General features: G+C 44.1%; 1 protein-coding gene across 1 annotated transcript in view; it reads left to right on the top strand.

Moving 5' to 3' along the window:
* Positions 1 to 16,704, top strand: part of PAPSS1 (3'-phosphoadenosine 5'-phosphosulfate synthase 1) — a 174,858-nt gene that overhangs the window by 66,686 nt on the left and 91,468 nt on the right. Inside the window, exons 6-7 of the mRNA XM_075350584.1 lie at positions 11,888 to 12,001; positions 13,545 to 13,656. Coding sequence (XP_075206699.1) covers positions 11,888 to 12,001; positions 13,545 to 13,656 — 226 coding nt within the window. The remainder of the gene's footprint in view (positions 1 to 11,887; positions 12,002 to 13,544; positions 13,657 to 16,704) is intronic.

The following is a 16,704-nucleotide window of genomic DNA, read 5'->3' as shown; positions in this document are numbered from 1 at the left end:
TCACAGGCGGTAGGATGGCCAGTAGGCACGGAAAGCAGTGCAAGTGGCTGTGGTCTCTATGGTGGTAAAAAATAAATAAATTAAACAGTCGGCGCAGGGTCCCCGTATTCTGATGACAGCACAGATATAGCTGTCAGGCTGTATCTGTACTGTGTATCTAGCGCCCAGAGTCACACGTGCGAGGCTTTGCCGGGTGATGCCATGGCAGACTCGCACGAGTCCCTCGCAAGTGTGATTCCGGACTAAGAGAAATCGCATGCAGCTTTTTAAATTATTATTTAAATAAATAATAAAAAAAGACGTTAGGTCCCCCCCAAATTTGTATCCCCAGCCAAGATAAACCCGGCTGGGTGCTTGTATTCTCAGCCTGTAGCCGCCCGATATTGCCGCTTCTATTAAATATGACAATCCCGGTGCAATACCGGCTCTTCCCATTTGGCCTGGAGCGGTGCCATTCGGGGTAATAAGGGGTTAATAGCAGCGCACAGCTGCTACTAAACCCTAGGTTAGTAATGACACTGGCGTCTATGAGATAGCTAACCTGTTAATGACAGTAAATCACAGACACAAAAAAAAATTATTTATCTAATATATAAAGCTGTGTGTGTGTGTGTGTGTGTGTATGTGTGTATGTCTGCTAAAGGAATCTGCACCGTCGCATTTACAATCACGAATTGTATTTATACGATGCACAGTACAGGAAGTGAATGCTCGACCCGGAAGCAGTGTGCCGCCATAACATCAAGTCTTGGTAAGTATGAAACTGTCGCTTGTTTCTTGTTTTGTCTATTCCTTCTTTAATTCCAAATCCGGATCCTGCAACTAGAATCCTGGGCCCGGGTCTGGCACCCAGATATCTTTGAAACTGCACGGATCCGGACTTTTAGGCTATGTGCGCACGTGTGCGTAATTCATGCAGTTACGCTGCGCTTTGTAGCGCAGCGTAACTGCATGCGTCCTGCGTCCCCTGCACAATCTATGGAGATTGTGCAGGGGCCGTGCGCACGTGGAATATTAGAACGCAGCGGCTTCGGCTGCTGCCCGAATCGCTGCGTTCTAAGAAGTGACATGTCACTTCTTCCATGCGCTTTGCCGGCAGCCCCTGCTCTGTCTATGGCAGGAGCTGCAGGCAGAACGCACATTCTGAAGCGCACCTTTTCGGTGCGGTGCAGAGCGCACACGTGCGCACATAGCCTTACAGTCCGGATCTGCTCAGCCCTAGTTATTATTAAAAGTTTAACCTTTTCCTATTCAATAAAATTTCCTGTTCTGCCCATTGAAATCCTATTATAATTGGGAAAAAATGTCAAAACCGAATTTTGCAATATGAATGAATTTTGTAAAATAAATCAACAGGAAATCAGTTTATTCACATGTGAATGATAAATGAGGCAGAATCCCGACAAAGAACAAAGGTGTAACGGAATTTTTGGAATGCCCCCCTAACGGGGGGACTCAGGATAGGAAAAGGTAAATTTTAACTGGGCCTTTTTCCTTTTGGTTCATGATCAGTAGTAACCAATGATTGATCAAAGGGGTCTACCCTTAGGGCGATGTCGGTGGGGTCAAATCGAAAGTGACGCACATCCGGCGTCACTTTCGACATCGGAGTGTTTAAATCCTAGATGATTCGATTAACGAGCGCAAAAGCATCGTTATCGTATCATCGGTGTATTCTCCGACATTTCCATAATTACGCTGCCGCGACAGGTACGATGTTGTTCCTTGTTCCTGCGACAGCACACACCGCTGTGTATGAAGCCGCAGGAGCGAAGAACATCTCCTTACCTGCCGGCGGCTATACGGAAGGAAGAAGGTGGGCGGGATGTTTACATCCTGCTCATGTCCGCCCCTCCGCTTTGATTGGCCGCCTGCCGTGTGACGTCGCTGTGACGTTGTACTACCCGCCCCCTTAGGAAGGAGGCGGGACGCCGGCCGCAGCGACGTCGCAGCACGGGTGAGTGCATGTGAAGCTGGCGTAGCGATGATATTCGCTATGCCAGGAATCACTAGATATCGCTGCTGCGACGGGGGCGGGGACTATCGCGTGCGACATCGCAGCATCGGCTTGCGATGTCGCAACGTGCAAAGCCCGCCTTAGATTGGAGATTGGAGAACCATTGTACAATTGGTGCTTGGGACCTAGAAATGAACCCAAGGGCTCTTTGTATAATGAACTCATGGTATATATAGGTATGGTCTAATGTAGAATACTCTACAGATGTTTGTCCCCTTTTCTGTCTAAATGCCGCTTAACTGCATCGCTCAGCACGCATTAGTGCCCAATGTCTCATAGGTCAGGTTAGTAGACCATTTTTGGAAGTAGACTTCTTTTTTTTCTGTTAATTCGGGACAAAGCAGAATTAATTTCCTCTCTACAGTCAGACCGGTTCCCTGGATCACTTATAATTTAATTTTAAGTTCTCTAGCTATTGATGTGATCACTTGTAAGGCATCCAGTTTTTTCTTTTTACTTTTCCAGTGCCTTTGCCATTATTACATAGCTTGGCAACGTCCTCCACAGTCTAACTACCCTCACACGTTTAGAAAAAAAACCCTCATTTCTGTCTGCTTTGGAAAGTTAGTAGATACTGAGCCATCTGACCGATATCAAATGCTGTTGACGGTTTAGTGGCTCATGAAAAGGAATCACCTTTTTCTAATTTTAAAGGGTTATTCCCATCTGCAAGATCCTATCCCAATATGTAATAGGTGTAATAATATCTAAGGATCTTAGTTACTTGTGGTCATTACCATGGATACCTAACTAACTTCAACTATATGTGTGACTGTAACTATGGACACCTAAGGTCCTGCAATACCCTGAACATGAGATAAGCAACATAGTGAATCAGAAGAACTATGTTGTTTATCTCATGTTCAGGTGATTGCAGGACCTTAGGTATCCATGGTTATGACCACAAGCAACTAACTATGTGTGACTATATTCTTGGTTGTAACTATTGATACCTAAGGTCCAGCAATGCCCTGCACATGAGATAAGCGACAGTGAATCAGAAGAACTATGTCGTCTATCTCCTGTTCAGTGCATTGCAGGACCCTCGGTATCCGTGGTTATGACCACGAGCAATTACGTGTGACTATATGCTTGGTTGTAACTATGGATGGACACCTAAGGTCCTGCAATGCCCTGAACATGAGGTAAGTGACATAGCTGATCACAAGAACTATACTACTTTTCTAATTGGAGGTATTTGATTAATATTATTATTACACCTACTACATATTAGGATTAGTGATGAGCGAGTACTAAAAAGCTCGGGTGCTCGAGGTTCGGGCCGAGCATCCCAAGATACTCGTGTACTCGGCCCGAGCACCGAGCCCAATGTTATCCTATCACTGTAGAGATAAAAATATAGCGCATATGAGAAGCACCCGTGGAGTGATTTCTGTATATATATATTATAGAATTGCTCACCTGGTTAGGTTGTGCGCCCTCGCACAACCCCGGTGTTAGATGTATAATTCCTCTGGGGGATGAGGGACTGTCTCAGCTGGCGTTATCCGTTGTTTTGCTGGGTGGATCCAGGTTTGTTGCCGCTGCTGGCTTCAGATTCACCGACTTTTTGAATCCTGGAGCTCTGTGCGGACCTGCGTCCTCCCGCTGTTAGTTCAAATGATCTGATGGATTCTATTACTCACAGCAGCTCTACCCGGATTCCCTTATGGGAGTAGGCATGTAGAAAAAAGATTCCGGTCTTTGTGAGCGCTAGTAATAGGTCTTTGATCTTTTAAGAAATTTGGCTTTATTATTAATAACATAAAGCTCTTGTATTAACACAACGCGTTTCAGGACACCTGAGGATGGCAAGTGTATCTTGCTGAAACGCGTTGTGTTAATACAAGAGCTTTATGTTATTAATAATAAAGCCAAATTTCTTAAAAGATCAAAGACCAAAGATCTATTACTAGCGCTCACAAAGACCGGAATCTTTTTTCTACAATGTTATCCTATGGGAGACCCGAGTATTTTTATGAAATGACCCCCGGCAGCATGTAGAAACCCTAAAAATGTCACAAAAGTCTCAGAAGAGTGCTCAAATGACATGGCAACAGCATGGGGAAGACCCCTTGAAGCATTTATCACTCAAAAGTCACAGCTGTGAACAATTTTGTCCGCATTTTACGCCATTTTTACGGACTCACCAGAAAACCTTCTAAAATGACACCAAAATGAATTTTCATGGCGGAAATGTTAAGGGCACATACCCAATAGTGAGATAGAGCTGGTGTATGTTACTTTTTGAGATTAATACATGAAAGATATTACGTAAAACATTGTGTGGCAGTCCGATGTCCAAAACGCACGTTTTGTGCTTTTTACTAGCGATGTCGGTCATTTTTTTTTTCATTCTATCTCCCGTCGGTCGGTCTCGCTCTGTCGGTCTCTGTCTTGTCTGTCCCCCTCTCACAGTCTGTCGGTCAGTCTCCCCCCTCTCTCTTACTTACCGTTCCCCGATCTCCGGCGCGGCGCTGCACGACTGTTCACTAAACTCCGGCGGCTTTTCCTCTTTTGAAAAAGCCGGCCGCTCATTAAACAATCTCGTATTCCCTACTTTCCTGCTTTTCGGCGCCTATGATTGGTTTCAGTGAGACACGCCCCCACGCTGAGTGACAGGTGTCTCACTGCACCCAAACACAGCAGCCGGTGTGTGTGTGTGTATACTGTGCAGTGAAATAAATAATTAAATAATTTAAAAAAACGGCATGCGGTCCCCCCCAATTTTAATACCAGCCAGATAAAGCCATACGGCTGAAGACTGGTATTCTCAGGATGGGGAGCTCCACGTTATGGGGAGCCCCCCAGCCTAACAATATCAGTCAGCAGCCGCACAGAATTGCCGCATACATTAGATGCGACAGTTCTGGGACTGTACCCGGCTCTTCCCGATTTACCCTAGTGCGTTGGCAAATCGGGGTAATAAGGAGTTAATGGCAGCCCATAGCTGCCAATAAGTCCTAGATTAATCATGTCAGGCGTCTCCCCGAGATTCCTTCCATGATTAATCTGTAAGTGACAGTAAAAAAACACACACACCCGAAAAATCCTTTATTATAAATAAAAAACAATAACAAAGTCCCTCATCACCAATTTATTAACCCCGACAAACCCATGTCCGGCGTACTCCACGGACCTCCAGCGTCGCATCCAGCTCTGCTGCATGCAGGTGACAGGGGCAGCAGAAGACACAGCCGCTCCGGTCACCTCCACACAGCAACTGAGGTGAGTATAGCGATCAGCTGAGCTGTCACTGAGGTTACCTGGATCCAGCGGTGGCCACGGGTAAGGCTAGTTTCACACTTGTGTTGAACGGCATCCGTCACATTGCGTTGTGTAACGCATGTGACGGATGCCTTGCAAAAAGTGTGATAATAAAGGCCACGGATTCCAGTGAAATAACGCATTGCGTTAAGTTTTCTTTGGGCCGAGAGAGAGAGAGTACCCATCATCCCCGCGCACAGCCCGACATCCCCGCACACAGCCCGACATCACCGCACACAGCTCGACACCCCTGCACACATCCCCGCACACAGCCCGACATCCCCGCACACAGCCCGACATCCCCGCACACAGCCCGACATCCCCGCACACAGCCCGACATCCCCGCACACAGCCCGACATCCCCGCACACAGCCCGACATCCCCGCACACAGCCCGACATCCCCGCACACAGCCCGACATCCCCGCACACAGCCCGACATCCCCGCACACATCCCCGCACACAGCCCGACATCCCCGCACACAGCCCGACATCCCCGCACACAGCCCGACATCCCCGCACACAGCCCGACATCCCCGCACACATCCCCGCACACAGCCCGACATCCCCGCACACAGCCCGACATCCCCGCACACAGCCCGACATCCCCGCACACAGCCCGACATCCCCGCACACAGCCCGACATCCCCGCACACAGCCCGACATCCCCGCATACAGCCCGACATCCCCGCACACAGCCCGACACCCCCGCACACATCGCACACAGCCCGACATCCCCGCACACAGCCCCGCACACAGCCCGACACTACAGCCCTCATCATTCCTGCACACATCCCGACACTACCGCACCCATCATCAGCTGCTGTCACTGAGGTTACCCGCGGCCACCGCTGGATCCAGCGGTGGCCGTGAGTTACCTGACTGACAGCAGCTGATCGCGCTACTCACCTCAGTTGCTGTGTGAAGCTGACCGGAGCGGCGGTGTATTCTGCAGCTCCTGTCACCTGAATGTAGCAGAGCTGGACGCGACGCTGGAGGACTGTGGATTACGCCGGACATGGAGGGTTTGTCGGGGTTAATAAATTGGTGATGAGGGACTTTGTTATTGTTTTTTATTTCTAATAAAGGATTTTTTCAGGTGTGTGTGTTTTTTAACTGTAATTTACAGATTAATCATGGAAGGAATCTCGGGGAGACGCCTGACATGATTAATCTAGGATTTAGTGGCAGCTATGGGCTGCCATTAACTCCTTATTACCCCGATTTGCCAACGCACTAGGGTAAATCGGGAAGAGCCGGGTAGAGTCCCAGAACTGTCGCATCTAATGTATGCGGCAATTCTGGGCGGCTGCTGCTGACTGATATTGTTAGGCTGGGGGGCTCCCCATAACGTGGAGCTGCGCATCCTGAGAATACCAGCCTTCAGCCGTATGGCTTTATCTGGCTGGTATTAAAATAGGGGGGGACCGCACGCCGTTTTTTTAATTTATTTATTTATTTAACTGCAGAGTATAGACACGCCCACCGGCTGCTGTGATTGGGTGCAGTGAGACACCTGTCACTCAGCGTGGGGGCATGTCTCACTGCAACCAATCATAGGCGCCTGTGGGCGTGGAAAGCAGGGAATATGAGATGGCTGTGTACAGAGCACAGCGCGCCCGCCGGTATAAAGGCTCGGTCACGCTGTGCAGGCCGGCCAATCACTGCAATTCCACAACTAACAGGGCTGTGGCATTGCAGTGGTCTGCCAGCCAATCCCTGCATGAGGGCTGGCTCTCAAAAGAGCGCCAACATGCAGGGATGAAGACCACGAGTACAGCACGAGTATCGCGAGATTACTCGGTCCCCGCCGAGTAGCCCGAGTACAGTGATACTCGTGCGAGTACCGAGTAGTAACAAGCATACTCGCTCATCACTAATTAGGATATGATCTTGGAGGCGGGAATACCCCTTTAACTTGAAGGGACTTAACTGAGTGGTATTAGTTAACAAAAATAAGAAAGCAAAAAACACACAGATGTTAAAAATAACATCTAGATTGAAAATTACTTTATAGATTAAGTGTTTGATGAACTTTATGAACAGGTGCCGTTGGTAGCTATTGCCAGTTCATAAGTACTGCATGGATGAGGTGGCCCTGATAGCTGCTGATCGCTTTGTTGGAGATGTAGTTCATCCGCCGCCCATCCCTGTGCTACAGGCCATTATTGTGCTTTTCAGAGATGCTCCACAGACCAAGTCTGCTCTTTATCACCGAGCAGCAAGCACGCTACAAAGAGCTTGTTCTTCTCCAGAGTGTTTGATGTATGGTGGTGCAGCCGTCTTGTATCTGGAATTTTTAACTCATCCCTTGTACTAATCATTTTCAGTTTCCAATTACAAGCTGCATATTTGGCCGGATCGGGGTATACATCATTGGTGCCGGGGCGTGTTTGCTTTTTCTTTATGACAACAATTTCCATCCTTTCATGTGTAATATTTATTGTCCGCTAAGACGACACTTGTATTTTTCTAAGCAGAGTAATATTGTAAGTGACTTCCTTCTAATCACAGTGAATCACTTTCTAATGCATGTTTCCTCAGCTGTCTGGTGAGCAAGTACAGTACATGCTTTTTTTCAGCACCCTTAAAGGGATAGCACACCTGAAATACATAATAAGAATTTAAAGACTGCAGTCACGCACATTTCTCTGCTGCCAGATCAGACTGTAGAAATAGGGTTTTAGAAGATCCCCTTTCATACACTGTTGTTGGGAACTTGCATTGATTTCCGTGAAAGCTTTTCAGTTGTTTTTATCTTAACTTTGTTTTACTGGCATATGTGCCATATTTAATGTATACTGGTTATCATACATACTACCTGCCATACATATAATGGTATCGCCTGTCCACCTTCAGGACACAGGTATGTTAATTTGTGCCAACTGGCTGCTCACAGGTACAGTTGTGCTCAAAAGTGTACACAGCCTGCAGATTTTTTGCGCTTTTTTTGGCCTTTTTTCAGAGAATATGAATAACACAATTTTTTTTTTTTTCCCAATCAAGGTTAGTGGTTGGGTGAAGCCATTTATTGTCAAACTACTGTGTTTTCTCTTTTTAGAACCTAATGACAATCAAAAACATCCAAATTACTCTGATCAAAAGTTCCCATACCCCAGTTCTTAATACTGTGTATTGCCTCCTCTAACATCAGTGACAGCTCAAACTCCATTGTGATAGTTGTGGATGAGGCTTTTTATTTTCTCAGATGGTAAAGCTGCCCATTCTTCTTGGCAAAAAGCCTCCAGTTCCTGTAAATTCCTGGGCTTTCTTGCATGAACTGCGCACTTGAGTTCTACCCAGTGTAGCTCAATGATATTGAGGCCAGGAGACTAAGATGGGTACTCCAGAACCTTCACTTTATTTTGCTGTAGCCAATGACAGGTCGACTTGGTCTTGTGTTTTCGATCGTCATGTTGGAACGTCCAAGTACGTCCCATGTGCAGCTTCTGGGCTGATGAGTGCAAATTTGCCTCCAGCATTTGCTTATAACATGCTGCATTCATCTTTCCCTCAACTTTGACTAAGTTTCCTGTGCCTTTTGTACCCCACACAATCTCACATCATCAGCAATCCACCTTCATGCTTTACAGTAGGAATGGTGTTCCTCTCATCATAGGCCTTGTTGACACCTCTAAAAATGCAGCGTTTATAGTTATGGCCAAAAAGTTTGATTTTGGTCTCATCACTCCAAATTACCTTGTTCTTAAAGTTTGGAGGCTTGTCTCTGTGGTGTTTGCCTTATTGTGGACGAGATATTTTGAGGCATTTGCTCGATAATGATTTTCTTCTGGCGACTCAACCATGCAGCCCATTTTTCTTCAAGCACCTCCTTATTGTGTATCTTGAAACAGCCACACCACTAGTTTTCAGTGCGTTTTGCATTTCAGCTGATGTTATTTGTGGGTTTTTCCTGGCAGTTGTGGCCGAAATCTTTGTTGGTCTACCTGATTGTGATTTGGTTTTTACAAAGCCCCTGATTTTCCATGTGTTAATCACAGTTTGAACACTGCTGACTGGCATTTTCAATTGCTTGGATATCTTTTTGTATCCCTTTCCTGATTTATACAGGTCAACCATTTTTTACCGTAATCCCGCAAATTCTTTTGCTTTCCCCATAACTCTCACAATCCAGAAAGGTCAGTGGCTGAATAAAAGATGCAAGAGTCTGTCTGGATCCAAGAAAGTCACTTAGCTTTTATGCGCACACACTGATTACATGCAAACAGGATGTTACCTTTATTAGCCTTTCAAACCCATTTGTGTCAACTTCTGTGCATGTTATCAGGCCAAAATCTCCAGGGTATGTGAACTTTTGATCAGTGTCATTTGGATGTTTTTGGTTGTCACGATGATTTAAAAAGAGAAAATACAGTAGTCTGACAATAAATGGCTTCACCCAACCACTAACCACGAGTGAAAAAAAAGATTTTATGTTTTCATTTCATATTCTGTGAAAAAAGGCCAAGAAAGCAAAAAAAATCTGCCGGGGTATGTAAACTTTTGAGCATAACTGTAGTTACTAATGCTCCATAACCCAGACGTGTGGAGCTTGTAACTGGAATAAGCTTGTATCTGTGCTCATTTAGCCAGAGGAGTGCTGTTGTGTTTTTTTATTTTTGGTCAGGTACTGATTTTGTCCAATCTTTGTGCTGGCCATGTGAGTTCTTCCACACCAAGATAGTCAATTCACATTTCTATGGACCTTGCGTTGTGCACTGGGGCATAGTCATGCTGAAAGAACGAGCCTTCTCCAAACTGTTCCGCAAGGTTGGAAGCATACAAATAGCATACAAATGGCCAAAGTCTGTTTGTTACAGCAATATTAACATTACCGTCACAATTTGACCATGGACACCTCTTTTGTAAAGCTCATGACCAACAGGTCTTGTGCAGATATTACTTCCAGAAGTTGTTTAAAGCACTAGCATTTTTGGGCTTTTTTTTTTCACCACCAAAGTAGTGCTTTAAATCTAAGGGGCACTTTGCACACTATGACATCGCAGGTGCCATGTCGGTGGGGTCAAATCGAAAGTGACGCACATCCGGCGTCGCTCTCGACATCGTAGTGTGTAAAGCATTTTTGATACGATTAACGAGCACAAAAGCATCGTAATCGTATCATCGTTGTAGCGTCAGTCATTTCCATGAATTGGGAAAGACCGATCTTACGATGTTGTTCCTTGTTCCTGTGGCAGCACACATCGCTGTGTGTAAAGCCGCAGGAGCGAGGAATATCTCCAACCTGCGTCCCGGCCGGCTATGCGGAAGGAAGGAGGTGGGCGAGATGTTTACGTCCCTCCGCTTCTATTGGCCGCCTGCCGTGTGATGTCGCTATGACGCCGCACGACCCACCCCCTTAGGAAGGAGGCGGTTTGCCGGCCAGAGCGACGTCGCAATGCAGGTGAGTGCATGTGAAGCTGCCGTAGCGATAATGTTCGCTACGGCAGCTATCACCATGATATCGCAGCTGCGACGGGGGCGGGGACTATCGCGCTCGGCATCGCAGCATCGGCTTGCGATGTCGTAGTGTGCAAAGTGCCCCTAAGTCACCTGTCCCATGTGTTTCTTCCTTTTCCAACATCCATCCAGTGCTACGGTGCCATCTTATGCCCATAACGTCTGACTAGCCATAAGTTACATCACAATCTTTCAATGCAAGCTTATCAGCGACAGATCGAGGCTCTCATAGACGTGTATTGAGTTGTGACCTCCGACACACTCCATTAAACACTGGAGCAGCCGGCAGGTCACAAACTGCAGAAGACCACCCAGAACCGCAATTACAGAAGATGAAGACCCTGGAGGGTGAGCATTAAACAGGGAACAGGGGACTTAGAACATCCATTGTTTGGGTGCTGCTTTAAATCTGTTTCTTTTGCACCACATGCTTCAGCAATCTGCTGACCAACGTAGTTTGCATAGTTTAGTCCTTCGTAGCGGAGCTGCCATTATTCCAAGATGTCTTCATTTCCCAAAAAGCACTTAAAGTTGCTGGGGACTGATCAGAAGTAATGGTAGCCTTACCCAAACAGTGCATGCAGGTGTTTTCCCTCAAATTCCAATTGTTGTGTGTGGGGTTTTTTCATTTTGTTTTTCTTTTTTTTATTTATTTTTTTAACTTTTAGATTTGGAAAAATGTGAACATTTTAACCTTGTTTGTGTCTATTTTCATCTGTATTCTGTGCAGGCATCTGGCCACCTTCGCTTTCCTCATGTTCTGCATGTTAAGCCTCTCCAGGATGGTGCAGAATCTCCAGTGCTAAGCTCTGTAGACCCAGAATATTTTTTTAGCCCAGTACTTTATGAATTTCCCCTGGAGCCCTCTTCAGGTTCATTGGCCGGGCACTGTAAAAATCTGTGTTCTTCCCATGATCTTAGCCACGGGCTCTGTCCAGAAAATATATTCACCTAAACCCACAGAACACTTGTACTTATTATTTTTTCCTCAAGATATTGCAAGAAATATTAAACTCCAGAGCCAGAAAAAAATCATTATGAACTTTGATATTACATGTTGTTTTACCTCCCTTTTTTGATAAGCTCTTTGCATCTGTCTAACAGCTGAATATACTAAGTATTTTCTGGTTTCTTCTCTCATATAGGATATAGTGCCGGTGGACGCATCTTATGAAGTCAAGGAGTTGTATGTACCAGAGAACAAACTGGAGCTGGCAAGGACAGATGCGGACACATTGCCGGCATTAGAAATAAACAAGGTGAATAGAAAGTTCTGGAAATTAATTTAATTCAGTAAGACATGTCAAACAACTGTTGGAATTATGGGGAGCTTCAAGCCATTGCTGGATCACCAATTTCTTTGCTTAATCCAGATCTGTTATCGATACAAGCTGCATATATCATTACCGTATATACTTGAGCATAAGCCAACCCGAGTATAAGCCGAGGCACCTAATTTTACCACAAAAACTGGGAAAACTGATTGACTCGAGTATAAGCCTAGGGTCGGGAATGTAGCAGCCACTGGTAAATTTAAAAAATAAAATAGATACCAATAAAATGTAAAGTGCCACATCCTTGTCTTCTGTAGTAATGTTCCCATCCTTGTGCCCCATATTAATATGCCCATCTTTGTGCCCCATAGTAATGTGCCCATTCTTTAGTAATGTCATCATACTGGTCCCCTTCTTGTCCCCTATTATGCTGTTCTACACACACACACACACACACACACACACACACAAACAATTCTTCTTACTTGTCCTTCGTTCTCTGTGTCCTCTTACCTGCTTCTTGTGGACTGTAGCCACGTGGACCCCTCGATGATCTCGGCTATGCTGTCAGCGCTTTATTTACTTCAGTTGAATGATTTGCGGTGCCACACATCATTCAACTGAAATAAAGCGCTGACGGCAGCAGCGGCTCTCCGCACCGGCCGACATAAAAGGGTCTCTGTGCCTGTGGTCCACAAAAAGCAGGTAAGAGCATACCAAGGGAACTCTAGTATAAGGCTAGGGGGGCTTTTTCAGCATAAAAAAATGTGCTGAAAAAGTCGGCGTATGCACTAGTATATACGGTAAATGGATCCCTTGGACCGCGGAAACTGGTGTACTTTGAAAATCGATGAAAGGTGTGCTATATAATCCTGAGCATTTCTGAGGATGTTTAAAGTAATGCATTATAAAAGCTCAGGCTTAATTTATTAACGAGAGTGAAAACTTTCAAAAAGGATAATAAAGCCATTCTAGGATTTTCAAAGTAAAGTCATTTACGTGTCCATTATTTCTGCTGTAGTAGAGTAGTATAGTCCTAGCGAGAAAAAACTGGCTCAAGTGTGGAATATTTTCATCTCATGATGGCATGTCGCTGGGATCGTCCTTCTTTTTGTTTGACGAGGGTGCAAACCGTAGTGCCCAACCAACCCTTAGAATAAGGGGCCAAAGTACTGCATGGAAATGTTTCCCAGCTAAGCAGGACCTACTTCTGACCATATTCACTTAAAATGAGCCAAATGGGGCTAAAGGGTACTTTACACACTGCGACATCGCTAGCAATCTCATTAGCGATGTGACACGCCATATCGCAGATAATCGCACAAAGGTCATTTTTTGTAGCGCCGGTCACATGTGCGATCTCGGCAAATCGTATGTGCGATCTGGCGTGTTACATCGCTAACGAGATCGCTAGCGATGTCGCAGCGTGTAAAGCACCCTTAAGTCTTAGTACTCCTTTAGTATGCTTACTATTCAGCTATGTAAAAAAAAAAAAGAAGAAAATTGACTATTTCTTTCCGTTGTGCAGGTTGATATGCAGTGGGTTCAGGTATTGGCAGAAGGCTGGGCTACACCTCTTAATGGCTTTATGAGAGAGAGAGAATACTTACAGTGCCTTCATTTTGATTGTTTGTTGGATGGTAAGGACATTGCATACTCTATTACTTACTATTTTTATTATTATTCGTCCAGTTTAAAATGATCAGTCTTATGTAGTAATCATTTTGTAGCCTTATTGACACCAGATGTATCCATGTAATTTCATAATGTTACTTACTCTCTTATAGGGAAGTAGTCATTTCATTTTTTTCATAAAGTTACAGCACTGGGAAAGTACAAGCATTCGAGTTTACACAATCTGCATTTTGTATCCAGTGTTTATTACAAATAATTCCGATCTTAGATGTTTAGATCTTTGGATGCCAGCGATTTAAGGGAATCTGTCAGCAGGTTTTTACTATGTAAGCTGAAGCCAGCATGCTGCAATTGTTAACACTGAGAATTCAGGGATGCATGTCTTGTCAAAGTCCAATCTGTTGTTTATTTTCTATGTTTGTTTAAAGCAGCAGTATTTATTGTCTAGATTGCAATGTCACGCGCATGGCAGTCTGTCATACCTCCTTTTCTGACATGTCACTGTCAATGTATGATCTCTCTGGAAAGCCTGGTGTGGAAGGGACAGCTCTCTTACCGCTATTACATGGCTAAAACTAAAAACTCTGTGCCAGAATGTCTGCACCCAGTATTTTAAGTGATACATCATGGGTTTCATGGTTTCCTTGCCTACATTATGCTCCTCTCAGATGAGGTAACAAAATCCTGCTGACAGATTCTCTTTAAAGGGAACCTGTCAGGTCCCATATGCTTTATAACCTGCAAGCAGGGTGATGTGTGGCCTAGTAACCCTTTCCTACCTATTCCCGTGTTGTAATATTGTGTAATATGATTTAATAAAAAAACGTTTTATAACTTACATGTTCCCTATGTACAGTGCCTACAAGTAGTATTCAACCCCCTGCAGATTTAGCAGGTTTACACATTCGGAATTAACTTGGCATTGTGACATTTGGACTGTAGATCAGCCTGGAAGTGTGAAATGCACTGCAGCAAAAAAGAATGTTATTTCTTTTTTTTTTTTAAATTGTGAAAAGTTTATTCAGAGTGTCATTTATTACTCAACCCCTCAATCCACCAGAATTCTGTTCGGTTCCCCTAAAGTATTAAGAAGTATTTCAGGCACAAAGAACAATGAGCTTCACATGTTTGGATTAATTATCTCTTTTTCCAGTCTTTTCTGACTAATTAAGACCCTCCCCAAACTGCTGTGGTGCACATTTGGTGCTGGCTTTTTGTTTTTTCTTCATTGAATTGGTCGGTGGTTGACCTCCACCTTGCTATGCACCCCAATTTGGGATGTATTCCATCTGTCTAGATTTTGGCGGTTGGTGACTGTTCACATTAAGTCATCAGGCTTTGTCCACAGGCTATTTACTTCATGCAGCATTTGCTTGGACCTGTCCCACCCACAGCCATGACTCAGTCATGGGTACGGGATTGAAATAGACCAGGTGAGTGCTGCTAAGAGCAGTTCTACTATTTATATGTGAGGCCGTATGGCACATTTTATAAAAATATTTTAGTGTAGGACTGCCTCAAATGAGATTTGCCGTGACGTGGCGAAGCAGCTCAAGAAATTGCAATTTTTTGCCAAGAATCTCCAAATTTTTATAATAAGTACAGTTTGGAATGTTTAGTGCTGTGGTGCACATTTGGTGCTGGCTTTTTGTTTTTTCTTTATATATATATATATATATATATATATATATATATATATATATATATATATATATATATATATATATATATATATATATATATATATATATATATATACAGTGCCTACAAGTAGTATTCAACCCCCTGCAGATTTAGCAGGTTTACACATTCGGAATTAACTTGGCATTGTGACATTTGGACTGTAGATCAGCCTGGAAGTGTGAAATGCACTGCAGCAAAAAAGAATGTTATTTCTTTTTTTATTTTTTTTTTAAATTGTGAAAAGTTTATTCAGAGGGTCATTTATTATTCAACCCCTCAATCCACCAGAATTCTGTTTGGTTCCCCTAAAGTATTAAGAAGTATTTCAGGCACAAAGAACAATGCGCTTCACATGTTTGGATTAATTATCTCTTTTTCCAGCCTTTTATGACTAATTAAGACCCTCCCCAAACTTGTGAACAGCACTCATACTTGAAACAGCAGAAAAAAAAGTCTTTAAATTTGCCTTATATTACATCATATCCTATGGCCCAAGAACCACCAACACCGAAAGTTGCACATAGAAAAACTTTAATTGGTTGGGTCAAGCATATAAATATTACATGGGATATAAAAAATTGTGACAAGTAGAAAGGTTAAATGACACATAAGAGCGAATAAAGAACCCCATGTGGGGCTGCATGGATCAACTTAGGTGCACACAAAAGGGTGTACTCCCAGCAGGGCCAGTGTAAGTGCCTTTTACAAAAAACATGTGTTCACCTAATCAAGAACTCTAAGCACATTCCAGATAAATGCACAGGAATATATTCCCAGCAGAGCCAGTGTAAGTGCCTATACAAAAGATAAATTCACAGTAAGTGACAGAATAACACTTAAGTAAATGACAATAGGCATGTTACCCACACACATCGTCCGGTGAACAGGGGTATGTTCCCAGCAAGGCCAGTGTAAATGCCATTGCAATAAACAAGTTCACAGTAAGTGACAGTGTAACACTTTAGTACATGAGCATAGGCACATTACCCAGACATCTAGTCCGATGGACAGGGGTATATTCCCAGCAGGGCCAGTGTAAGTGCCTATACCATAAAAAGGTTCACAGCAAATGACAGAATAACACTTTAGTAAATAACAATAGGCACATACCACAAACACATAGTCCAAAGGACAGGGAAGTATTCCCAGCAAGATCAATATAAGTGCCTTTCCAGGTTCACAGTAATGACAGGATAACACTTAGTAAATGATTATAGGCACATTACCCAAGCACATAGCCCGGTGGATATTCCACCAATTATAGCACTCACATGCAGTCACACAAGGGGAAAAAAAAAAGTCCCAATACGTATTTCGTGGTGACTTCCTCAGGTCCCCTTGTGTGACTGCATGTGAGTGCTATAATTGGT

The sequence above is a fragment of the Anomaloglossus baeobatrachus genome, chromosome 1 (assembly GCF_048569485.1).
Source record: "Anomaloglossus baeobatrachus isolate aAnoBae1 chromosome 1, aAnoBae1.hap1, whole genome shotgun sequence".
In the NCBI taxonomy this organism is placed as follows: domain Eukaryota; kingdom Metazoa; phylum Chordata; class Amphibia; order Anura; family Aromobatidae; genus Anomaloglossus; species Anomaloglossus baeobatrachus.
This window is presented reverse-complemented; position numbering and strand designations above follow the sequence as displayed.